Here is a 27,236-nt window from a genome sequence, read left to right as displayed (position 1 = left end):
AAAAACATGCTTGGTGAACGGGGAAGCAGATTTAACAAAGTGTGAGTAAATATTGGTATGTTTGGTGAACAAAAATTTTCAAAGTTCATGCATGAATTTAATACAAAGCAGCAAAGCGTAAAAAAAACATTTTTTTTTTTCTCAAAGAGAGCAATATATTTTCCAAGTGCGGAAATATGTGATGAAAGATTAAATGTAACCATTCCAAGAAAAGCATCTACCAGATATTTTTTCAATCACTGAAACTATAATTAAAAAATCAGAAAACTACAGAAAACTTAAGCAATTAACAATAAAATCATTATAAATTCAACAGAAATCAATGTGATCTGTACAGGAAACTTAGTGCATAAATCTAAGTAAATTGAAGCTCTATAATATCTGAGAAGCAATGAAAAATCTAAATCATTTATAAATAATTGAAGTCATAAAATTGAGTAAACTGTCTCTCAGCATAATTATGACTATTTAAGTCTCAGCAGGTAACACAAGAAGTAGCAAAGTTAGAAATGCAATAAAATGACGAAAAAAAATGCTCTATTCGCATCAAGCTAATCTATCTGCTTTTTCATGCATTATTCCTCTATGAAGTTACTTTTCAAAGAAGGTATATACATTTTAACTAGGCCCAAAGTGAAAAAAAGTCTGCCCAAATTTCTAATATATTCTGCTATATCTGTTATTAATAATTCCATTGATTATATTTTAAAGGGTAAAGCAACCCCCATCTTCATATTATTTGTAATGAATTTTGGTATTTGGATTAAGTATGATGGGGGCACATCTGATATGTGATAAACATTAAACTGCACCTTTCAAGTTGATTTAGCAGTCAATTTTTTTTCACCAAAAATTCTAATCAAAATCATGTTATATTTCAATTTTCTGCCGGTTATATCAATGTTAGTGCCGTGTGGCTGTACATGCAAAACAGATTATTTATAGAGTTCATATTTTTCTGTATCTGTGTATAGATATACAAAACAAAAAACCAAGATGAATAAATAAACTTCAAGTGATTATGACAGGAAAAAAAAAAAATCAAGGTTATGTAAACAATGTTCACTACTGAAGTTACTACTCTATTCTATTGGCTTCTACGAAGGCTAATATCCTTGCATTTCGTCATCTGCTACTTTAAACATGAATACCTCCGTCCTACCTTCCTTACTTTGCCACTGATGTGTGACCTTGTGTCCGAGCTCTCGCCGTTTTCACTCTTGATGGATGCTCGTTCTTTCATATCTCTTTCATCCGTGATCTTCTCCTGCCCAACAAATAGCTCATATGATCGGCACGAAGAACCTGAAGGACTTTTCACAGTTCCATCAGGAGAGATATTGTTCTGAGCAGCCTGAGGAAAAAATTATTTCAGATCATAAAACTGAAATAAGAGAAATCTAACCAAAATTGGCATGATTGCATAGCACATTAAATTCCAACCATCACTTACTAGTTTGTTGGCAGCTTCTTCTGCAGCAGCTTGCAGAGCAGCTTCTTCAGCTGCTATCGCCTCTTCCTCTTGTTCTGCTTTCTTCTGTAACTCATCATAAGACATCGCTACAATGGCTAAGATAAGATTGACCAAATAAAACGAACCCAAGAAAATTATCACTACAAAAAATACCATGTGCCATGGTCCTGCTGTTGCAAGAACCTAGAAAGAAAGCAAATGACAGAATGATAAATACTGCGAGAATAGCAAATGTAACCCAAAAATTCAGCCCAAAGGAGATCAAACACACAAATACAGTAAAATTCCATCATAATGACAGTTCATAATCACAAGAAAAATTGTTGTTACAATAGCAGAGCTTTTCATTATATGCAAACCAGCTCGTTATAAGCAACCAACCATTTTTTCGCAGGTCAGGTTATAAAATGGTAGAAAATTGCTGCTTTATCTGCATTAATATGCCCTTCAGATAATTTCTTTCCAATATTAATGAATGAAGAGAACTTTAATCATGAAATCATTTTTGGACTCAAAGCAGTTAATTCTCTAAGATATTTTGAATGGAATTTCATATTATCAGAGCGATTTAGTGGACCAACTGAACCAAAAGTCTCAATTATTATATCAGTGTCCACTTCTATGGCTGTATGAACTTGTCAACATTTTTCCACTTATCACAAAGTTTTTTAAGCCCAATTTTTCAGTCATTCGAAAACAACTTTACACCACAAATTTTTAGTCCAGTGATCTCTTAGTCACTAAGAGAGGGGAAAAGCCAAATAAAACCATCACACAATCCATGTGTATAGTGGAGAAGCCTAAAAATAGGAAGAAGGGGGTTAAAACAATTTGACTTTTTTGTGTCTATTCTTTGTTCAGAATACCTCCGAGTTATTTTCAGAAAGAGAATGTGCTATGGTAAGAGTTATCACGTTCAATTCTTGAAGACAGAGAAGGCAAACCATCATTTTTGAGAATTTTTTCCACATTATATTGTATATACAGCTGACCTGTATATACAAGGCCACTGTATATACAGCCACCTTGTTGAGCATTTCGCCTGTTGTGGCCTTGCATTTGTATAAAGCTTCCTAATTTTGATACTGACTATTTGACAATCACTTTCAAATCACTCATTATAACAAGATTCTCATAAGCCATACTCACAATAACAGACTTTTACTGAATACATTTGAACAACATTTTTCCTCCCCACAGACTGATGAAGTAGTAGCTATGCTTATGCACTTTTAGCCAAAGATTAAATGATATACAGTGAAATCCTGATATGATGATACTCTTAGGACGGGGGGACGGGGGGACGGACTATTATTGTATAGAGAAATTATTATTTTATCAAAAGGCAGCCTTATTATCACGCACCACCAAATTTATGCTGTAATTGACAGCTCTTCTGAATCATTGTTGTTAGTAACACTAGAAAATGCACTTATAAGTTCACTTTTCATTTCTCTCCGTTATAAGATAATTTTTTGCACTTCCGGTCAAAGATATAGTATAATAATGCTATTCACTAATGCATCTTTTTTCCCCCCTTCTTCTCTTGCACAGACGCATAAATGAGAGATCACTATACTTTAAATACACTGTATTTTGTAGGGCATTGCTCAGATCTAAAATGATCTGAACTTTTTTTCCCTAAAGATCAAAAACCATAAATTTTTCAATTCCATATACCTCACACAACTTTCAAACTGGTGTTCAGTGTTCTAGCTTTTTCAAAAGACCAACCTTACTTAAATGTACTTTACATGTACTGTGTTACGCTTTTGTTTGCACCTCCCACATCACTTGACGTTTTCGGCACACGTTTGGAAATTCACTTAGATAACCACGGAAAATGATAGAGTGGTGGACAAATTCTAAAACACTATAAAGTCAAATGGGGTAGGTGGTGCAGATAAATGAAATAAAGACAGAAAAGCTCTTTTAATCAAAGCCGACTTTCCAACTAATTTCTAATTCATTGAAGCACGTGGGAACTATCACTGTTTCCACTTTCCCAGAAGCCTGAAAACAACAGTGGACACCCACAATACATTGGGGGGGGGGGGGGGAATAAAGTGGTACAAAAAAGAAAAGAAAACGGCACTTGAAGGAAAATAGCAGGAGTAAGAGAATAGAAAAAGCCAAAAAGAGATTTGGGTAAAAAAACGTTGAGTTCTTGGTTGAGAAAAAAATTTGTTTTTTTGGTGGAAGTGTCTGAATGAATAAACGGCAGGACTTTGCCACTGGACTTATCCCGTTGCCAAGATCTCTTCCAGCCCAGTTTCGTGGCAGTCTAGAACACTTCATTTTGTATCAAAAAAAAAACCATACAAAATTTTTACAACATTTTTTCCCCGGACAATTGGGTACTGTCACAATTAACAAATTTTGTGGTGATTACAGATGAGATGGGATTGGGAGTTGAAAAGTTTCTGGGTTTCGTTAAGATGGATGAATGTATGTATATTAGGATGGAGGTATATTTTAAAAGCAATGGGGGGCATGCCATCTCATCTGTTGTCTTACACTTGCCATACTATACATACAGGATACAAAAAAAAACCAACAAAATGAGAATCTTGTTGTGAAATATAAAATATCCATCGGAGCTTGGTGAAAGTGTCTGGGTTTAAAAGATTCTACTGCATTTATTCACTGCAAAAATGTTCTTTTCTGGCCCTGTCAATGGGTTCACAGCATTACACCTCTAGGGGTACCACAAAGAAAGTAGTAACACCAACAATTTTATTAACACTTTCTGTGATAAGGTCGTGTGAAATACTGATGCCACCAGATGGCCTCAGAATAAAAAGAACAGGTGACTGGTGTAAAATATTTTAAACTAAATATTATTTAATTATTTTAAAATATTTTAATAATAAAAAAAAAATGGTTGTGACCATTTCAAAACATCTTCAAAAAATATTGAATTAGAGAAATAGCCTAATCATAGTATTGTTGGATATTGTTGTATCCAGAGAAGTTTAATATTATTCTATAGGCGATTTCCATCAGGATTTAAAAAATATATGATTGTAGAAGTATTTATCGTCATATTTAGTATCATTGTAATGAAGTTTTGATGTATTTTAAATATAATTAACGTTAATATTACTTAAATTAAGTTCACAGTAAAAATGTACATGCAAATGTAACAAACAGATAAAATAAATGTAATAGAACAAAAATGAAGCTAAAAAAGTTACCATTTGGTACAAACTTTCCCAGAAGTCCTGAGTCATTAGGCGAAAAGCATTCAAAAGTGCCCACGGGAAGGTGTCAAAGGTGGTGTAACCAAAATCTGGATTAGGACCAACACCCTGCAAACAGGTATGATTCGATGGACATTGCCTATATAAAAGAAAAAGAAATCTTCAGCATTGTTTTTTAGAGGTGAGAGTTTGATAATAATGTTCATAACTACTACTTCACCAAACACCAACTTTGGCCATACCGCTATATTGCAATTTACTGTCATTAATGAGTTGGGTTGGAAATGAAGGTGCCATCAATTGATGGTCACCTCAAGATTGTTAGGAAAATATCTTATCTATATTTTTCCCTCAGGTTTGAACCTGGGACAGTGACAGCAACTTTCACTGTGGTAGATGAGCATCTTATCACCATGCCACTTAGGCACTAATGTTCATAACCAGTCATAGTCCCTTTGCTGCCTACATCGAAAGATTTATGACTTTCATTGACAGATGTGTGGGGAGGTGAGGAAAACTATACCCTATATGCAACAGCTTGCCCCAACACCAGGCAGTTCCACTTCACACAGCTGGCTGAAACCAGGCACACACAATGACTGGGCTGCATGATGCACAGGGAGAACTCTAACAGGCAACTCACTAACCTTGTATGCTACTTGCATGCAAATCCTGAGATGGTCAAAGATCAGACTAGCGACACAGACCACATGTAACCCACCTGACAAATGATAAGAACTACAAGGGTCAGGTGACAGGATTCCAACTTTTCTTACAGGCTTCTTACGAGTGTGCACCCTCTCATGCAGTGTGCCCCTCCCCCATTTATATATACAGTGTTACCTGTGCTAACACTGCCTCAGTTTACAAATGTTTTTGGCTAACGAAGGTTTTTTTGTGTGATTTTTCTGACTTCGCTAATATGTAACAAATATACGAATTCATCTAATGGATATTTTCATTGGTATGTATGCATGTGCTAAAATAAAACTGCCACATGAGCGGCATTTTAATGCTCTAATAATCATCAGAATTACTGTCACTTGAGACTGATTAATTCATATCCACTTCAAAATCTTCTTTCAGATTTTTATCTCCACTTCTCTTTTTGAAAGTTTCTAAATCATTTCATGTAAAATTAAAGATTCAGCTAACAGAAAATGCACTGAAAAAAAGGGAACCTATATTTTCAGAGCAGAGCATGCATTCTTTCAAGACTCTTAGCATTAACCTGAATATTCTGGAAATTCTAGGAGCTATCTTTTCCATCTGCATGTACAGTAAAACATGTCAAAGTTGGACATCTATGGTTCCATTAAAGCCATGTCCAAGATACATATAAAAGTAGTGTAGTGTGAACACGTTGTGAATTATAACTGATTCCATTCAAAATCGTCCAATGCAGGGAGGTATCCAATACAACAGGTATTCTTGTATGAGACACACAAATGAGCTTACCAAATCACAAATGGATTGAGACACCCAGGAACTTGACTATCTTCAGCACCTCATCTTCTTATAAAATTCTCATTTGTCCTATTTCCAAACTGTTCATTTTTAATACCTTTGGTCAGTTTTTGCCTTTTTTATGGCGCTCTTAATGTTTTAAAAAACTTGTCTTTAAATTTTGGGTAGTATCTGGAACAAATTAAAGGATTTTCCATACAATCCAATAAGAAAGCATGTTTCAGCTAATGAATGTGATTCTGGAATGAGTTGTCTTCATTAGCCGAGGTATCATTGTATTGTCTTCTTTTTTTGTGCCTACTTGGTGCCACCGCATAATGCATTGTATGTTTTTCTTGTATCACTGAATAAGTGCTTTGTTTTATTTATTTAATTATTTTTCTAATAAAGTCTGCCATGGCTCGGCCTAATTAGGGAAATGGCTAAAATTGCCCAACTGCGATAGAGCATGACAGTGTTCGGTTTGAAAGAAAGAAAAGTATCTATGTGCATAAAAATTATTTACACGTTATTCTGCACACACACACAAATAAAAAAAAATGGATTATTACACTAAACATAATAAACTGCTGTGCAGTATATACAGGGTGATCAGCGAATAAGCCCTTATTTCAAAATTAAATATCTCTACAACATAGATCAATCGAATTATGCGGTAAACGGTACATTTATTAGCAAAACTGTAAGAATGTTGTACAGAAATTTCGAAAATTTCGTTTTTTTTTTAAATTTTTAAAATTGAAAAAAAAAAAAAAAAAAAAAAAACTGGAGATTTTGGGGTTCCGAAAATCCTCATTTGTGTGAAGAGAAGCATTCGCCTAAAGGTACTGCATGGGCTGCGGTATGCGCCATGTGTGCCGACAAATTGTTCCAAAATTGTAACGTAACGTTCAGTAGTAATCGTTTCTCGCATAAAGAAGGGGCCGATAATGCCTCTGGCGCATACCGCAGCCCATGCAGTAACTTTAGGCGAATGCAGTGGTTTCTCTTCACACAAATGAGGATTTTCGGAACCCCAAAATCCCCAGTTCTTTTTTTTTTTTTTAATTTTAAAAAATTAAAAAAAAACTAAATTTTCGAAATTTCTGTACAACATTCTTACAGTTTTGCTAATAAACGTACTGTTTACCGCATAATTCTATTGATCTTTGTTGTAGAGATATTTAATTTTGAAATAAGGGCTTATTCGCTGATCACCCTGTATTTTATACAAAGAAAATTATAAAAAGTACCTGGCACCAGTAGAGTTCCCACATAATTTAAAAACCCCAGTGTCTTCATCTATAAACCAGTGTGCTGAAAAGAAAATTGAAAAATGTGTAAAATAAAACAAAAGCTTTCAGAAACTTACAGAATTTTTAACATGATGCACTGCTTGCATTACTCGTTATAAAAAATAAAATTAAAAATTAAATTTTCTGGAAAGTCTTATACAAAATGAACAAATCTTGATAAGTTGCTCCTTATGGGAAGAAGTTCTTGTTGATACACAAGGTAGCTTATTTTAATTGTGGATAATTGGGAATTATTAATTATTAGCCATAATACCCGGCGCTGCCCCGGTTATCTTCAATTACTGGGAGGATCGCAGAAGTGACAAACCATTTTACAGGCATATAAACTATTATACATATACCGACCAGATTAAAGAAGTGACAAACCATTGTAAAGGCATATAATGTCTGAAACGCATTGCTAGGGAACCAAGGTAACCAAAGTAAACATTCTGAAAGTGATTGTTGAGGCCCAAAAACCATTGTTGCCCAACAACTTTTTGCCCATTTTGGGCCCAGCTCTGACAAACTTTTAAAATAGCCTATCGTTCAAGCCGAGCCCCATTTGGTATATATGCAAAACTTGGCGACGATAGATCTAAAATTCTAGATTTGTACAGAGAGCATACACACACACAAACCAATTTTATACATATAGATAGGGCTGGGAATTGATTAAAAATTTTAACTGCTCAATGAAAAAATTTTAATGGATTAATGAACTGATTAATTAAATTTTAATCAAATATTTTCAAATGCTATTACTATATAACAAAGTTATTAGGTAACTTTTTTTTCATCAAGCGATGCTACAAAAATATATTTTATTAATTTCACTCACCAATTTCGTTAAATGCAAACAAATATTGGTATAAATTAAGAAATTAAGGCCACATGCATTTTTGTCAGATAATGGAATTTCTTCACTAGGAGATATTTTATTGGGGTTTTTTTTCAAATTCAAATCAAATTTATTCAGATTCAAGATATGTAATAAATTACAATGTATAATATATTGTTAGTCGACAAGAGGCCGGTGCCTGTACACTCGACCGTAGACAATTTTTATGATTAAACTAATTTTTACAAAATTAGTCATTTTAGGCCAGTCACAGATTTTGAAACTACTTTTGATCTTCATGTTGTCACATTTTCCCTAGAAACTGCTTCTAAATGGTACTGGAGGAAAGGGGGAGGCTGATGGTTTTCTGAATACCAAAATTGCTGTTTACAGTGGAGACAACTAATTTTGGCCTTATCTTCTGTAACTTCCATCGAACAACCTGAACAATTTTGAACCGAAATTATCATAATTTTTCATTGCATCGACATACACTGATCCCATGTAGAAAAATTGATCAAAATATTGATTCAAATGTTTTTAAATATGGTCACTTATATGAAATGTTATACTTAGGAATATAATTTAAGACAACTAACGGTTTCATCAAACAAATCAAAATAAATTATGAACTTTCAATAAAAATTGAAATCAAATTTTAATCGAATTGGCCGAGTTGATTAACTCACCTAAAATTTTTAACTATGATTAATGATTGATCTCAATTAACTGCCCCAATAAATTTATTAATGGGACCAGCCCTAATTATTAATTTAGTTATCCAAGTTTTCAGTCTTTAAAAGGAAAACCCTGTATTTTTCCAGAAAATTTGAGTCTTAGATTAGTCCAGATAGTTCAAGCTTTATATTTGCATTTGTTACTGTGAATTTTGATTTATAAAGAATGTCGGAAACCAAGCATATTTGTCCGCTCAGATTTGATGAGGAAAATTGAAACACATTTTATTAATGACAATTTATTTCTTCTATCTCTGAACATGCAGAAAAAAAGTCTTTTGAGTGTATTCCATAATCCTTATTAACTCTTTAAGCGGTCTTTAAATTTTTCCTGATCCGCATTATAACTGCCACATAGGAAATCACTAAACCTTCTATAAATTCCCACCTTATTTTCAAGAAATTATTTTTTTCTTAATGCTTCCCTCTCGCCAACAAGAAACCAAGAGGGGCAGATGCTGTCCATCGCTTTTATTTCCCTCACTATGATACAAAGACACCTGCTATGAAGTGTGTGGCTTTCTAAAAAAAGAGAAATACTTTTTTTTTTGGAAAAAAAATTGTTTTGTATTATTCATATTGAGCATATATTTCTTTACTGTGCTGAAAGGAAGGGAGAAAAACACAGTCTCTCTCTTTCTCTCTCCTTCTGTTATCAAACTTTGAATAAAAGCCAACTTCGCCCACTGGCAGTTGATCGATTGGAGGGAAAACATGTTAGAATGTAAAAATAACTTCAACGTCTATTTGGGCTTGAATAAAAGCATTTTAAGAACCCAAGATATTTTGGGATGACTGAAATAAAGCAGATCAAGTTTGATGAGATATCTCGGGATTGCCACTGTAAGGGTTAAACCTAATTCCAGCATTCAAAAGCTGGTGTCCCCAGTGTTTTGAGGATGGCTGGATAAGTCCTAGAAATATGCAGTAAGTACAGTATTTAGTCTCTTCTAAAGAATGCATATAAGTTGAGCCATATCGAGAAATTATTGTTACTAGTTTTTTATTGAATAAAAAAACTCATGGGTGATATAAGAGTATTGCGCATATCAATTTGAGAAGGAAAAAAAAGAGAAATGGAATCAAAGGTTGAGATTTTGATGAATAATAAAAAAATTATAAATTTAAAAATCATAGAAAAAAAATTAAAATTACCTTGGGTGTGGGTATAATTTCTATATTCTATATCTGTCATATTCTCTGGACCATTCTTTACACATTTCTGAGACAAAACACCCATATAAATTTGCAAACCTAATAAGGCAAATACTGATAAGGAGAACATTGTTAAGATTATAACATCTTTCAAATTTTTCACAGACTCTATCACTGCTCCTACAATGGTTTTCAGACCTGTAACGAGTGCAAAATTTGAGAAAAAAAAGTTATAACTGATTACATAATATAACAAAGTATAAAATCTATACAACTATTCATACATCACAATAATATCACCACACCACATATGAAATTAATATTTGTGAACCTCCATTTGGCATAGAAAATCTGACAAACATCACAAACAAGTTTGCAAGCATCTTGGACTCAGCATTAGCACATCTTTTTCCCATTATCACAAGATACTGTCAGTGTGTTTGAAGAGTAATACAGTAGACTCTCGCTAATCCAGCACATATGAGACCAGAGTGTGCCGGATTATTGAAATCAGCATATTACTGGAAGTCAACTGAAAAGCCTATTTAAATGATATAAACTTCTGTGCAAAGACATCTAGTAACATGTTTTTCTCTTCTATGCTCAAAAAAACTGCCTAAAAATGCCAGATTACTGGATGAGCCGGATTAGTCTGCTGTATGTACATGTTATAATTCATGTTGACAAATTTAACCTCATAGATGCATTGGTTTCTGATCATTGAATGAAATTTGAGCACAGAAATCTTCTACCACCCAAAGCTTTGAATTAGACTCATAACGTAATAACATAACAAAAATGTGTTTTACTTGCTAAAAAGCCATAGCACCATTGAGCTTCTTTTTTTTTCACTCAGTTGTTTAGTGACGAAAAATACTGAATTTAATAACAGCTATACTAATATGATCAGTTTATTCTTTCACCAAACTATTCCTTGATAATTTCCTATAGCTAGACATATGCTATGATAACCCTTTCAGACCCAGGTGCCACAAATGTGTGGATTGCTTCTTTTTCTCACTGTAAAAATTTTTCTTTTGACTTAAGGGAGTTAAGCCCTGAAGTAAAGAATTGTGTAAGTTTTAAGTTATAAATATGGTGAATATGAACTTTGGGGGCTTTCACCTGAGAGCAGCACTTAAAGTTGAATTTTCAGGGGTTTTCAAGATGGCTTCCAGGAGAAAATGCCTCTGGGAAAAGTGTGATTTATTACATAAACTTTAGCAATAAAATTCTGAAAAAAATTGTATGTGAAGATGAATGTACCCTGCATCATCTTGGCTGAAAAAATTTCAACAAAGTGAATTATTTCTTCACAAAAATGACTGGAAATGAAGAAGTGAACAGCAAATAGTAATTTTAAATTTTACTAGCATAATATTTTGACACTCATGGGTACATTATCAAAACGAAGTAAAAGAAGGAAAGCAATGACAAAAGCAAAAAATAAGGTTATCTTAATCATCCTTCTGGTATACTCTACTCTTCTTTCATTTCAAAACGGGATGGTTTGAATGACACATTTTTTGATTGCCTCAGGTCTATCCGAAAATAATGAAATATAGTCACATTTCTTCCTCATAAACACTTGTTATGAATGACTAATTTTTATTATTCCCACCATGCATCAATATTACCGAGGAGAAAAAGCATACCTGGAACTATAGCTACAGTTTTTAAGGCTCTGAGTACACGAAACGTCCTCAATGCACTCAAATTTCCTAAATCTACCCCCATAGTGACATATCTGCAAGGAAAAAAAAATTATAAAAATTTCATTTCTAATGATTCAAAAATTTCACATTTGACACATCAATTAAACTTATGTAAATGATGATTCATAAGTCTCTTTGTCAGGTTTATATTTGGGTAGTTGTAGAATTTTTAACATTAAATTTCTAATCCAATTTCATCAGTTTCATTTCTGAATACATAAAAAATTCCTCATTGAATGGCAAACTTACACATGTACACCACACACACACTTACGCTAAGGCAATAACTATGAAATCCAACCAATTCCACGGATCACGAAGATATGTGAACTTTTCGAGTATAAAGCCCCTAGCTATCACTTTGATGCATGATTCAACAGTATAAATTGAAGTAAATATTTTTCTGGAAAAAAAAAAGAGAAAATAGATTATAAGCTATTTAGCTAACTAGGAACTAAGAAAAGACAGAACTTAATTAATGTTAATAACATAGTTGCCAATTTTGGGGAATGAGAATTTGGGATGTTTTTGTGTGGATCCAAATTCCGTACAAAAATAAAAATAAAAGGGATCGTTGAAAACATTGTAGGATGGTTTAGTGGGATTTTTCATTAGTAAAAGTGAAACTCTGGGGATTTTTTTCCTGTTGCAAAATCGCAACATCGCACAATCTATCGCCAATCATAGCCAGCCAGTATAGGTTAGTCAAATATCAAATCTCTATCTAACCGAAAAACTGCCATCAGTCCTGAAATGGGACATAGCTATCCATTCTTAGAATAAGACAACCATAAGTATTCTTTATGGGCATTGTATATTTTATCATGTGTATATATTGTTTATAATTTGTGTTAATTGCATTTTTAATTGGGTTGCTGTTTTTTTTTTTTTTAAATATATGACATCCATATTTTTATGAGCATCTTTTTATCAGCCACCTCGTTGGGCATTTTGCCTGTTGTGGCGTTGTATTTGTATAGACTCAACTGGAGTAGTCAGGATATAGTCATAGAACAGATATAATCATGTCAATTTTGGATGTCAAAAGGCCGGATTAATGCTGGCTAATTGGCGAATTTTGTCTGTCCCCCCCCCCCCCCCTACAAAATGTTTTTTTTTTTTTTGTGATAGTGGCGATAATTTACGAAATGCTTGTGTCATTTCACAGACTTAAAAACAAAAGCAGCCGTCTTTTTTTTGGTAAGTTTTTTGGAAATAATTTTTTCCCCTAAATGTAGGGATGTTTTACAATCACGGGTGAAATTCGGGAGACGTGAGAATTTTTCTGGAGTTCAGGAGATGCAGGGCCATATAATTAGGGTTATTTCATGGTGCACCGGAGTCAGTATCAGCTGACGTGATCGCCCTGACAGAACTGGTTAATTGCCATTGGCTACCCTGGTATTGCAAAGTCATGCTTTAGTTAAAAAAGTATTAAAGCAGTGACGTCACACACACCCGATCTGAGATATATCTATACCAAATTTTTTTAAAACACAACACTTAATGTAGATAAACACGAAAAGAAAAGAAAAAGAAAAAAAGACAGAAATTCAGCACTGAAGGTGATTTTAAACTGATGAGAATAAATTCCTGATGAAAATTTTAGAATTGATGGATAAAAGGCAGGAAATAATTCTATCACCAATGAAAATTCAGAATTAATGAAAGAAAAAGTTCCACAGTTGATAAATTTCAGAATCAAATGAAGAAAAAAAATCTAGAATTGAGGAAAATAAAGAATTAATGGAAGCAAAAATTCTAGAATTGAAAAAAAAATTTAATTAACGGAAGAAAAAAATTCTACAATTGGAGAAAATTTGAAATTAATAGAATTTTTGGGGGAAATTCAGAATTAACAGAAGAAAAAAAATTATAGAATTCGTGAAAATTCGAAATTAACAGAAGAAAAAAATTAGAGAATTGAAAAAAAATTGAATTGACGTGAGAAAAAAATTAGAGGAAATTCAGAATTAATGGAGGAAAAGTTTCTAGAATTTATAAGAACTCAGAATCAATGAAAAAATAAATTCCACAATTGATGAAAACTCAGAATTAATGCAAGAAATAATTCTGAGAACTGGTGAAAGCCTCGAATAGTTTGCTATAAGCTTGGGGGCCTACGTGCAATCCCACCTGTCACACACCCTAAAGAGTGGCTCTGGATTCCCTTTTAGCTGGGTAAATGCTTAGAACAATTATGATCTATTTCCGCTTTAAAAAAAGAGAAAATTATAAAGATTTCACATGAAAGTAGCAAAAATCATACTCACTCTGATTTATCAGAATCGGACTTATCCATATCGTTTGCGGGCAGCGTCATAAGCACACAATTCACAAGGATGGTGACAATAACAAGGAAGCTGAAGGCAGGATGGACAAGGACGTAAATTGCAACACGACGGATAGGGTTGAACGGTGATAGTAACCATAAACTATCTGTAGCACTAAAACGAAAAATATCTTTCCCTTTACTTATCACCATAAAGGTCTGTAAAGAATAAAAAATAATTAATAATTAGTTATACAGCCAAAATAATCACACAAAAAACCAATAAAAAAGCAGAATAAAATTAAAAAATCTTATTTATACAATCACAGCGATACTGGTGTTACCTTGATTTACAAGAATAATTCATTGCATAAATGTCATCATATTATAAAGCACTCATACATCAAAGCAAACTTTTGAACTTCGTCAAAAAATAATGCAGACTAAAAGGATTCATTGAACAAACATCTCCCAGACAACAGCTACGATTCTGTTCTGAGACAAAGTGCAGGTTATTTTTATTTACTGGAAATCCCGTAAATTTGTAAATAATATAAAAATTCATAAAAATCAAAGGGATTCTTGTTTATAGTAATACCTCGGTCTTTGTTGTCTTTGGTTATTGGCAGTTTCGGGTTTTCATCAATTTTTTTCAGTGAAAAATTTGTCTTCGTTTTTGTCAATGTGCCCACTTGACCTACCTGCTAATTTTTGTTCTCCTGCTCAGTGTGCCGGGTCCTCATTGTGTGAGCATCTCCTTGCACGTCTAGCTAAACAATTCCATGGGACCAAAGAAAGTTTCCATAGCCAACAGCCCTTCGGAGAAGTAGGCCAGAAACACAATTGAGTTGAAGGAAATCATGGAAAAATACAAGAGTGGTGTTAAGATTGCTATAATCGACCGTATGTACCCGATGTCACCATCCATGATAAGTTCCATTGTGGCGATAAAGGAGGCTAATGTAGCGAAAGGTGTGAATGTGCTAATGAAACAGAAATCGCAAGCAATTGAAGATGTCAAACAGTTATTATTAAATTGGATCAATCAAAAACCGTTTAATGGCGATTCTGTTTCGGAAGCCATCACCAATGTGAAAAGGCCAGACTGTTGCATGCAGATCTCATTAAGAACATGCCTCAAACGAGTGCTAGTGTACTTACTGATTTTAAGGCCAGCAGAGGCTGGTATGGAAAATTCAAGAGGCGCACTGGCATACACTATGTTACTAGGCACAGCGCAGGAGCGAGTTATGACAAGTCTGGGGCCAAAAAATTTGTGTCTGAATTCAAGTAAACTCAGATAGTGACCCTAGATAGTGCCTTAATATCTCAGGTCTTATGGAGGGAGATTCCCTTCTATGTATTCTTCTTTCCCCTCCCCCTTTACTATCCTCCATAAGCCTAGAAGAATCTTTGGAAATTTATACAAAAATGTAAATTCCACTTTTTAAAGGTTCATTTATTTTTTACGTCTTTTACATTAATTTCTTACTGTTTTTAGTATTAAGCACTATATTTATTCTCTATAAAATGTGTTTTTGGTACTATTTTGAAGAGTTTAGAACAAATTAATTGGATCTACATTGATTCATATGGAAATAATTGCCTTGGTTTTTGTCGGTTTCGGATTTCGCCGAGTGTTTTTGGACAGATTATCAACTAAAGCCATGGTATTACTGAATTTTAATGCGGTTTGTGAAAAAGTTATTCTTACACAAAAGATTATTTTGTTTCCTGTTATTTAAACCACATTTAAATACACAAATTTGTTCAATTTTCATGAATTTTACAACTATTTACGAACTTATGAGTCACCCTGTATTATTTTACTTGCATTCGTGACAAATTTATTGTAATTTGTTTCACTTTATCGATATATTGAAAATTATATTAGATTGTTTTGCAATAAAAGAGTGCAGGAGAATTTGAAATTCCCTCTTGCACATGCCAATGAAGCGAGACCAGTCTTTTATAGGCATGTGCTGTGGCTGTCATTTTTTACATAGCCAGTGGCATCCTATAACCACTTAACTGACCTTACATGAATGTGCAAGAGGAATTTTCATGCTCTGTCACTGTTCGCCCGTACTTTCTTTCTAATAAGTTTATAGTACTGCAAAAATCTGGTGCTGAGAGCTTAGCCAAGAAAGCAGAATTAAGTAGTTGACTTCATAAATATGTAAATTTAATTTGAAGTGAACATTTTACAAAGATTTATAGCACATAAAACCATAACAAAGTGACATTTTCAGAACAATTTGTCTTAAAACAGTAAAGAAACTTAAGTGGTTAATGGGTGAGGCCCATCTTGTCCAGGAGTAGGGCCCAAATCAAACAAGGGCACTCCCACTGCCTAAATTACTAAAGGTTCCATTATTGCATATATGCAGGGCATTTCTTTGACTTTTTATTAAAATAATAAAAAAAGTGCTTTTGAAAAAAAGACTTGACACCACAACTCGTTAAGAGGTTATGCTCTTGCAGTGAAGAGAGAAAAACCATTTGCCCAGTTGCGATCAACACAGCATGTATCCAAAGCCTCCTAGACAAAATTCCTGTCCAGGCTTTGATACATGTAATACTCGTATTGCCAGTCGCCGATTCAAGTCAGAATTTGTTTTAAATTTTTGCTTGTGCACATAAGAACATTGTCCCTTTCGATTTAGTGTTCAAGGGAGTCAGTGGGAAATATTTTCAGCGAGTGTACATAAAATTTTGCAAAAATTTAACAAGACGTTTTACAGAAACTCTGCAGATGTTCCAAGAATGTTATAGGAAGAATGGTCTGGTCATATCAGTGGTTCGAAGCGGCCAAAAAATGCATTGAGCACCATGCAAACCTTGCTAGCCATCAATACTGAGTGATAAACATCACTCGATACTGATGTTTATTCTTTCATGTTTAGTTATTTATTCAATATTGCTTGGCCAAGGCCTATAGAAGTGAATGTGGTGGTGAAAAATGACAAAAGTGGCAGTTGATGTAACAAATAAAATTTTAAATATAGTACAATCAACAATATTGGGTGGAAGGTTTTTCTTATTGGTTATATTAAGAAGACACCAACGAATAAGGCAAATACACGAAAATACAAAAAGTCCTAATGCATTTCAACACCAATGGGTGTCGTCTTCAGAGGAAAAATATTTAACCAATAGTCACACTGACCGAGTTTCCCACTTGGGTTGAATACCAAATCTTAATGCTCGGTTGCGCAGCGGAAAAAGTATGTCTGTTCACTTCAAACGTAGAGGTCAGAAACGTCGCAAATTTTTAATTGGTTATAGTTTGAGGGAAGAAATTAGATTTGAAGCAGTCTGTGGAAATAAGGATGGGTTTCGGGATGGCTAAGTCTATCACAAAAAAGTGTTGGTTTAATCAGGGTATGAGAAGTGTCAATATTAAAAAAAAGCCATGGGTTTGCCAATTTTGAAAAGTGGAGTTGATAGAGAGAAGTCTACGAGAGGTAAGCAATTGATATTCAATTGGCACTTGACGTCAGTGTAGAAGGAAGACCCACAGTTTAAAAATAAGGGAGTGGACTTGTTTAGAATAGATTATAATTTGTCTATATCAGTTTTTTTCGTATGAGGGTCTTAAGTTTCACAGGCACGGGAGAGAACTGGGAGGATATAAGTTCGGAAGCAGAAGTGTTGGATGTGACAGGTGGAGTTTTTCAGGTTACAATGAAGAAAAAAGGTTTTTGGAGACGTTTTTGAAAGATATGATAAACATGAAGGTTCCACTGGTGGTCGGTAGAGATCATTACGTCCAAGTATTTGTAATGAGGAACCTTGATGATTAAAGAATTGTTGATACAGTAAAGAAATTGTCAAGGGGAAGTCTTGCATGTAACTTTCATAAAAACTGTTTTTGAGGAGTGTAGGAGCAGTTGCCAGGATGAGCACCATTCGAATATAGTGCTTTAATATAAGGGTTGTATTAAAGAGATTCTTGGTCAGATCTATGGAAAACTGTTTGGTAAATGACACAATCATCTCAAAGAATTTGATAGAGTAATTAATGGAGTTAGGTAAGTCATTACTTTTAATTAAAAATAATAATGGGGATTATTAAACCAAACCCTTTAGCAGGCCAGAGTTATCCTGAAGAAATATGCAGTTCTGGCCTTTGAAAGCCACAAACTGACTGTGGTTAGCAAGGAAGGCTTCCACCCATTTAAGCAGTTGAACACATGGACCAAGGTTTGAGTACAAGTTTATTATTGGGTACTCTGTCGAATGCTTTAGAAAAATTAAAGAAAATTATAGTTTGCATGCTTTCATCAATACTGTTACTTAAACCATGTATGAAAAGGATTAATTGGGCAGATGCACATTAAAGGAACGCACAGGTTGTCTTGCAAGATAAAAATCATACGTTAACACCCCCATCGGTCAAAGTCACAAACTTTTTTCTGTTATGTGATATATAAGAACACTGCTCAAACCTGTTTCCATTGTAACAAAAGGCAAGCAAATACCCCACAATTGCTTTATATGCATATATGAGATACATGTGATTGATGTCTGGATTTTCTTCACTACTATTTATTTTTTTGCTTCCGGAGCATGAGCAAACCAACTTTGGATTTTCACAATCTTCGAGATTCGTATTTGTATTCACAATACGCTCATAAACAGATATGCCCCCCCCCCTCCCCCACACTATGAATATGCTAGTAGGTCTCAAACTTCTTTTTGGGTCGCTGCAGTGGAGGTCAGCTGAAGTTGGTGTTCTGTGGTTCCTAACTTCGAGATGCAATTGCAAGCCTATCTCCCCATTAAAAAGTCTTGCAGCAGAGAGCACCAGGCCTACAACCGCACGATCATCAAACATTACACTTCATAGTTTGAAAAATATGTGGTAGATAGCAGCACTATAACAAGCATTACACAGAAACAAGCTTCACATTAGGTTGTTCACAACATGGACAAGCACATTCCAACAGGTACCAATTCGTTAAAAGTTTCGCAGAGGAATACGGACGAGGTACATGTGTGGTTTAGTAATAGTGAAAATTGTCAAATTATTAGCACAATGACAGTGTCTGCAATAATACCCAGACTCGCAGAGATGCAACTAGATACTTTTTCAGCTGGGGCAAGAACACATATTGGCACCCACATGTAATATAGAAATAGCAGTTAAAGGGTGCATTCTGCGTCCCCTTCCGTCTAGCGCCCACGACACAAGGCCCACTTACTCCCCCTAGTTGTGGCCTTGCATACTCTTATCACACATTCAGTTGGATCATCTCAAAAATGACATTTTCTTTCTAATTAAATGCACTTTTGAACAAATCTCAAACGATTTTGACGTCACATTCTTAGAACGGAAATGTTCACTCATGAGCTGCATGAAAAGGATGAATATAACGAACAAATAAAATTTGGAATTTTCCTCTCTTCTCAGGTAGGGGGGACAATAACAGTCAAAACAGACCTCATATCATGTCACACACATTAGCTTTGAAACTAATTTCTGGTATGAGTCAGGGTATCGCTGTATTGCCAAATCAGCTTTACACAAAAAGAAACTTCCATATAGAGCATATTTCACTTCCAATTAATTTATTATATTCATAATTAACTGAAATTGATAAAAATTACCTATTTGGGTTCACAGACTACTACTAAACCAAACATGCACCTCGTCCATATTCTGCGGAACTTCTAACAAATTGATACATGTTGGAATGTGTGTGTACCTATAATGAAACTTCTGTGAAGTTTCTGTGTAATGCTGCCATCTGTAGTAAGTTTTTTCAACTACGAGTTTTCTCAACAGGTTCAAAGACCACATGTTTGAGGATTAGCTCAAACAGATGATAGTCATTTAACCCGAATGGACTAGACCCATAACCAGAAATTGGTTTTTTTTTGGGGGGGGGGGGGGGGTATTTTGAGGACCTCTTGCATTTAGGGGGTGGGGACCAAAGTGGTCGAACAGTAGATTTGGCCATCTTTTCCCTTTTTTTGTCATTTTCTCACATTTCAGGGAAGGACCAGCCTTTCCCCCCCCCACTCTCATTACGCCTTGGAATAGGCAATTTTTATCAAATGATAGCCGCAAAAGCTTTATTAAAATTTGTTATACTGCATAAACACGTTATTGTTGCTCAGAACCTGCGATCACGGCACACAGATATCGGGTGCACAGGCTCATCACTGCATCATTTCAGTATCCCAAACATTATGATTCTCGACCAATAAAAAGCGAATAGAGCCATCTCTACTGAACCTCAAATGTATTTGTATAAGATTGTATTTCCACGTTAAAAAAAACAGGTTAAAAAAAGTAAATTAATTGCAGGGCTACAATGGTGAAATTAACCAATCACTTCACTCGTGGTTAGAAAAACTAACAACAGATGGCAACACTACATATAAAAGGCATTACACAGAAGCAAACATCACGTTCGTTTTACAACCCACTCGGGCATGTAGGAATTCTGTCATAGAGGAATGTGTTGCTCCCCGAAGTGATCGATGCTCGTGTGTCTGATTTCGTGCTTGTAAGCACTCGACCAACGTTCCAATTAGAACACCTTGTAAAAATTACGTTCAAGGATTGAAATCATTCTGATTTCATGCATTTATATGTTAAACTTGTCGTAAGGGTGCTCTTCTTTTGGTGACGGGTACAGTACTCGTGACTGGAAAAAAGGTTGAGACCTCTGGTGTAGGAGGTGCATGTACAGTTAAGTAATATTAACAAATTGGATGCCAAAAGTAGCAAAGACCTGCGGAATAAATAAATTTAAACAACTTTATTTGAAATACAACCACACACAACCTTTCACATGGATATGAAAAACATTTACATAAATATATTTTGTATGGTTTAAAACCTGATATTTTTGTTTTTTGTAACGAGAGAAAAAGAAATGCTAGTACACGGTTATAAATCAAGTTAAAAATATCCAAAAAAAATGAGAAATTCAGTTCAATTTAAACATCTGGCCACATTCTGTCACATATTGTTTTTTGATATGCTGGACAAGAACGCTTCATTCACTTTCTTTAGCCTCATCCACTTCACTCGATGAATCAGATGTCGCCACAAGCTCTTCCTCTTCTACCTCGCTCCCAGGCACATTGGTGACATCGTTTGTACTATGCTGCTGCTGCACTTCAGACACCACACGAGTGTCGTCCATGTGAATAGCATGAGGATCGTCCAACGAGACACCATTTTCGACGATCATCTCGCTGCTTATCTTCCGCCGTTTCCTCTCGGGTTCCTCTCTGCCATCGGTGCTGTCATCGATTTCCTCCGAGGTTGTCATCAAGTCGTTCGACGAAACGGGACACTGCTCCTCCTCGGGGAAACCACCCGCGCTCTCGTCCCCGAAGCTGCTTTCCACCACACCGTCATCAGTTTCTTGACCGTTAAGTTCTTCAATTATGATGTATTTCTCCTCGCTCTCCGGACCGCAGTACGTAGCAGCATCCGTCTCGTACGTCATCCCGGATTCCGGAGCATCGTGGAACCCTTCGTCGCTGTTGTCCGTGCAGTAAGTAAACGTGGACATGTTCTGGCCGGACTGATACGAGTCCGACCCGCTCACGATAGCTACCTGGATGTTGCTCGGGGGGTTGGTGATGTGCGGCGCGGAAGGGAAGACTGTCGCGAAGTTCTCCAGCACGGTGCCGTTCACCGGCGGTGCCTCGTCAGACTCGCAGTTGTTCTCGTAGTCGTGCTCCGTGCTGCCCGCAGAATCCGAGGACACGCCGTTGACCATAGCCGGTTGGCTCTTGACAGTTTGGTCCTGGTCGCCATCCTCGGAGGCAGATTTCGGCAGCACCGTGCTGACCACCAGCAGGTTCTTCTCGAGGCCCCTCATGTACTTGTCAGTTCGGTTGTAGTGCTTCCTGGGGTTGGTTATCAGCTCGCAAACTCGCTGTATTGTGAAGGGGGCGCTCTCGAAAGAGTCCAGCGCTTCGAGTATGTTGTTCTTGAGGCTGTCGAAGTTGAACACGTCAGTGTTGGGCAGCGACGGTATCGAGTCCGTCGGGCAGGCCTTGCAGAACTCACAGAGGACCTGCTCGATCTTGAACTTGAGCACAGGTTTCATTTTATTCCACGGGAACACGGCGTTCCCATTCTTGGCCACTGAGACGAGGTAGTCCTCGAGAACCTGCGGTAGGTCTTTCCCCGGGGACGAATCGAAAATGTCCAGCTCTTCCAATGCCGTATCCGGGTCGAAATTCATATCAAAGAGAAATAATTGGAAAAGGAAAGGGACTCACCGCAACCTAATCTAACGCTTAAAATTAAATTTAAAAAGAAAAACACAGATTCCTTCGATTTAAATTTAAATGAAATTCCTAATATAAATGTTCAAAAGCTACATCAAAAAAAAAAGAAAAAAAAAAAAAAGTAAAGTAAAATAACAACAATACGGGGGGAAGAAAAGAGAAAAATTTTTGCTTCAAAACAAATCCATTCAAGCGTTTTTACTAGGCAATAGTTGTTCTCTTCTTTCCATAACGCTAAAATAAATACAAAAAAAAAAACATGCCGCGCTCTAGAAGCTCAAAAAAACACTGAAGTAGGTGTGGTTTTGAAGATTTCAACGGGAGATGGCGCTGCTAGGTGTCGTTTTCCTGTGATCACGTTCATGGAGAACAGAGAGATAGAGAAATAAAAAAATAAATAAACAAACTACAGTATACAAAAAAAATTATAGTTTTAATTGAATTCTGTAGTTTATTTTTACTAAAAAAATTAGTAATATTCTCAATATGAGTCCGAATCTACGTTTTTATACCATCTCTGAATCCAGGAAACGCATACTCCGCATCATGATCCTAACAATAAAAGTTTTTATTTATCAATATGATAAATATATTTATTTATCGATACATTTTTTCTAAAAATTTCATAGATTTCTTCAAAATAAAATTAGTGTTTGAGTCTGTTGTTTTCCATATTAATCCGAATATATGTTGATCTGAGAGTCATGACTCGGACTTTTATGAACTAAAGATAAAACGTCGTTACCGATAGGTTACGAAACAAATTTCAGGGGTTTTTTTTAACCGATCAGCGCGCAACTACGTTTCATGTTTAGGTCATAAAAATCCGAGCCCTAGCCATGATCATTCCGCATCATGATCATGAATGTTCATTTATCAACATTCATAAATATATTTTATCGATGCAGTGTTTTTAAAGCCTCCATAGATTTCTTCAAAAAGAAATGAGGTTTTGAGAGTCTGTTGTTTTCCATATGAATCGGAACTTCGGTCATGACCATGCCGCATCATGATCATAAATGTTTGTATATATCAACATCATAAATATATTTTATCAATACAGTTTCTTAAAACTTTCGTAAAAACGAGGTTCTACTGTATATTGTACCTCCTCAATAGCGGACAATACAATAATAACACGATAATAATTACAATTAGCTTTTGGCTGCTATGACCATCCCCTGCCCGTTAGCGGACAAAAAGTTTTGATCCCATGGGTGTCCGTTATCGAGAGGTTCTACTGTATGATAAATCAGGGCCGTAACTGGGGCGGAGGACCGGGCAGCAAAATTTAGGAGGCGGAAAATTTTAGATGGAAACTAAAAGAAATCAGTTATAAAATTGTCGAATTTTAAAGAGACAACAAAATCATGTTTACCTCGAGCGGCAATCATAGTTACGCCTCTGGTCGGGAGAATAATTTTAATCCTTGATTTCCCCAAAGAATAAAATTTCTGGGAAATTTTGCATAAAAGTCATGGTGTGGTGGTGAAAATTATGGGAAAATACATATGGGATGTATGGTCACGCTAAATATGCAGTATGTATAGTTATTAATTCAATTTTATTGTAAATTTCATTTTCTTCAAAAAAAAAAAACGGAGAAAGAAAAACAACTTTTGAGAATCTGCAAGTTCGAGAGCCATCAGTGAAAAGAAAGATGTTATTTTCTTAGCCCACAAGTAGTCAAAAGAAAACTTTCTGAATATTAATGCTGAGATAAAGTTTGGAAAAAATAAAGTTTGTTATTTTCCGCCAGGAATCGCTTGGTGCTCTTGATCTGGGCAAGTGCTCTAACCAATATACTACAGCGTCACAACTGTTTTTTTACACTCACAATAGCATGATGCACTGACTAGAAACACAGTAGCTTCCCTCAAGTCAGCGGTAGGCCTCCGGTGGCAATAATAGAGAGAAAGAATGTTATTTTCTCAGCTAAGGCCGTAGAGTGGCTTCTCGAGGCCCCGGGAAGACTTATCCTTGGGCCCTTCTTGAAAGGGTTATTATTATGCAAAACAAGTGAAAATTTTGTTGGGCCCCCATTCGGCCTGGGCTTTGGGCAGTGCCCCGGTTGCCCCAGTCTAGTTACACAACCCTGTTTAGACCCCCCCCCCCCCTCTTTAACGTATTTAGAAACCGCACGTTTTACACCAGGAAACAACACGTTGGTTGCTTTCCTTTCCTGGCTCAGGAATTCTTACGACGCACACCCTTTTTTATATAGGAAATCATACAAAAGTCGCAACGCAATCACGTTTCTCTAATAGCCTTCCACAGACAAAGGAATAAGATCACGCTATTGTACACGTGCCTGTTGAGCCAATGAAAACGTTGTTGGTGGTCAGGTGATGGTACTCAACCAATGAGAGGAGTTTTTAACCGATATAGAGTTAGCACTGACCATGTTTTTTGTCAGATTTTTGGCGGTGGTCGGAAAACACGTCGCCTGAAATTATATGAGTTGTCACACACTCTCGCGGTCTCTCACTCACATGAGCTTGTCAAGACGGTAGCGAGATGATCGACCGGAAAATCATATATATGTCTATCGGGGATTGAATGCAGTACCCGTGATGTGCGGGTGAGTGGCCAAAATTAAAGGTATCTTATTTATGTCATTTGATGAGTGAGCGCTTGGGTATTGTTTATTTGATCATGCTTGTAAAATGTTATTGTCCGTCTGAAAGTGGTAAAATTTAAAGATTAAAAAAGAAAAGTTTAAAGTTTAACATAAAATTTGAAACATTGTTTTTGTGCAATGTCCTTTCCTTATATGTATTGTCGCGGAAACGGCCCGCGACACTAATATCCTCCTTATCTGTGAATAAACGAAATAAGAAGTTGAATTGATAAATCCAGTTTTTCTTGTTCATACGGTAAGGATCAGGGCCATCATATAATAAGGGTTGTCTTATTATACACCGGAGTCGATACCAGCTGACGTCATCGTCCTGATAGAACCGGTTAATTTGTATTGGCTACCCTGGTATTTCAAGGTAAGGCTTTAGAAAAAGTATAGCCTCTTGAATAGTATAGCCTCCTTATGCAATCGCCTTAGAAAAAAAGTATTAGAGCAGTGACGTCATGCACCTGATCCGAGATCACGCCTACTGAGCCAAGGCGGCAAGAGCAATTTCAAAGGGATGAAACAGCCCTTACTATATATCCCTGGGTAAGGACACAGGCAGAACCTCAGACATGCGGACTGCATGAAATACGTACGGCTGATAAGAATAACTCTGCCTACGAAAAAATCGAGTAGAGATAAAAAGAAAATAGAGAAGAAAAAAAAAATTCAAAATATGATTCTGAATAAAGATCTCATTTTCTTTTTCTCAAGGCCATTCTCACACAGAGGACCTGTTGCAGATCAGCTGTGGTCGGGAAACCCATTCATAGAGTAGGTAGTAGCCACAAACCTGGCATGGCACCAGAAAATCCGTTCCTCACTGCAATTGACGGCTAAATGTATTTGGAGAAGAGCCAAAGAAGGAGTACAAATCGGAGTAAAACTAGAGCCATTTTTCATTTCTTTCCAAAACATGCTTATTATGTTTACTGTTATTTTTCAGTCGGGGTAAATACTTGAAAAATCTACAGCTTCTCAAAGGACAGTTTTCTATTATTTAGATAATGGAACTATGTACATATATATAAAACAAACGAATTTGTTTGCTTCAAATGGAACCAGAGACAACAGTGTCTCCATAACACTGCTTCTTGAATAGTTTTATAAATCCTATTAAATTTTTATAAATAAACCAACTGTAATACCCGGCGCTGTTTGGGGTTTGTTTATATATTGGTAGCATCGAAGAAGTGACAAATCATTATAAAGGAATAAGCAAGTCTGAGACGGATTGTTTGAGAATCGCAGTTACTAAAGTAAACATTCTAAAATCTCCAGTAGCACAACCATATCGTTAGGATATCGTCCGATACCGGTCCGATGTTGGAACGTTGCGTTGAGTGAATATCGAACGTCGGAAAGAGGTCGGAAAGTTTTACGTGCCCGATATCGCACGATATAGTAAAAATGCAGTTTATTCACTCAATAAACGCCAAAATATCTTTTTTCCTCTAAAATAGTTTTTTTTACAGCATTTCGTTTCGAAAGAGAATATCTTGTACAATAGTAAGTCTATTTTGAAATAATCGAAATTTCTCTATGTCGGACTACGTCGACAAATGTATGCCATTTCTACGAGGATGATGTCGAACTCTCTTCGTTCTATATCGGTTTACTACTGGGGAAGTCATTGTTGAGGCCGAGGAACCATTGTTGCCCAAAATTTTTTCGCCCATTTCGAGCATTTGCCTGACTTTGACCAACTTTTTTAAAGTAGACTATCGCTCAAGGTGGGTTCTGTTTGCTATACGAGGTTATTCAAAAAAGTATCCGACAATAATTTTCCGTGTGTAAGCTACTCGCCAAAGACGAGTAGAAGATTGCCAACGATCACTAAACACGAAGACAGCGCAAAAACACATCGTGGATTGTACGCTATCAGACACGAACTGATTCTGGATCCGAATGCAGCAACTTCTTTTGATCAATCTGTTTTTCTGCAACTGTTAACGCATATTGCAAATGAAAAAGTAATGCACAGATAACGAATAAATTCGTGTTGTTTCATTAATGATAAGCCTGACGTGTCTAGCCACATTTATTCAAAAAGTATCCGACCGCAATTTTTCTTATGTAAACCAATGAAGCTAAGAGGCACGGTTTGTACACGTACGTAAGCGATCTTGGTGCGCATGCTTGAATTTTTACCTGCGTGCAGAAGCTGCCAGTCGTTGGGAGATCGCCGATGAATGAGAAAGTTTAAG

The 27,236-nt window shown here is 35.8% G+C and overlaps 2 protein-coding genes across 2 annotated transcripts in view; both read right to left on the bottom strand.

Moving 5' to 3' along the window:
- The window catches only part of LOC149071665 (sodium channel protein para-like), a 197,167-nt gene that overhangs the window by 78,598 nt on the left and 91,333 nt on the right, over positions 1-27,236 (bottom strand). Inside the window, exons 3-10 of the mRNA XM_089247738.1 lie at positions 14,140-14,357; positions 12,141-12,269; positions 11,807-11,898; positions 10,152-10,349; positions 7,377-7,440; positions 4,672-4,816; positions 1,454-1,657; positions 1,163-1,354 (exon numbers count right to left, since the gene is read on the bottom strand). Of these exons, the coding sequence (XP_089103864.1) occupies positions 1,163-1,354; positions 1,454-1,657; positions 4,672-4,816; positions 7,377-7,440; positions 10,152-10,349; positions 11,807-11,898; positions 12,141-12,269; positions 14,140-14,357 (1,242 nt within the window). The remainder of the gene's footprint in view (positions 1-1,162; positions 1,355-1,453; positions 1,658-4,671; positions 4,817-7,376; positions 7,441-10,151; positions 10,350-11,806; positions 11,899-12,140; positions 12,270-14,139; positions 14,358-27,236) is intronic.
- Positions 20,899-22,623, bottom strand: LOC149071666 (uncharacterized). The gene has a single exon (XM_089247847.1). The coding sequence runs from the start codon at positions 22,355-22,357 to the stop codon at positions 21,152-21,154; it is 1,206 nt and encodes a 401-aa protein (XP_089103973.1). The 5' UTR covers positions 22,358-22,623; the 3' UTR covers positions 20,899-21,151.

The sequence above is a fragment of the Pholcus phalangioides genome, unplaced genomic scaffold, assembly GCF_987345545.1.
Source record: "Pholcus phalangioides strain wild (caught in Gottingen) unplaced genomic scaffold, Ppha-v1.0 ptg000018l_1, whole genome shotgun sequence".
NCBI lineage: Eukaryota > Metazoa > Arthropoda > Arachnida > Araneae > Pholcidae > Pholcus > Pholcus phalangioides.
Note: the sequence above shows the minus strand (reverse complement) of the source record. Positions and strands in the feature narration are given on the sequence as shown.

What these genes read in the sequence shown, in the direction of transcription:
- LOC149071666 (XM_089247847.1), bottom strand. Translation starts at nt 22,357, where the DNA reads ATGAATTTCGACCCGGATACGGCATTGGAAGAGCTGGACATTTTCGAT.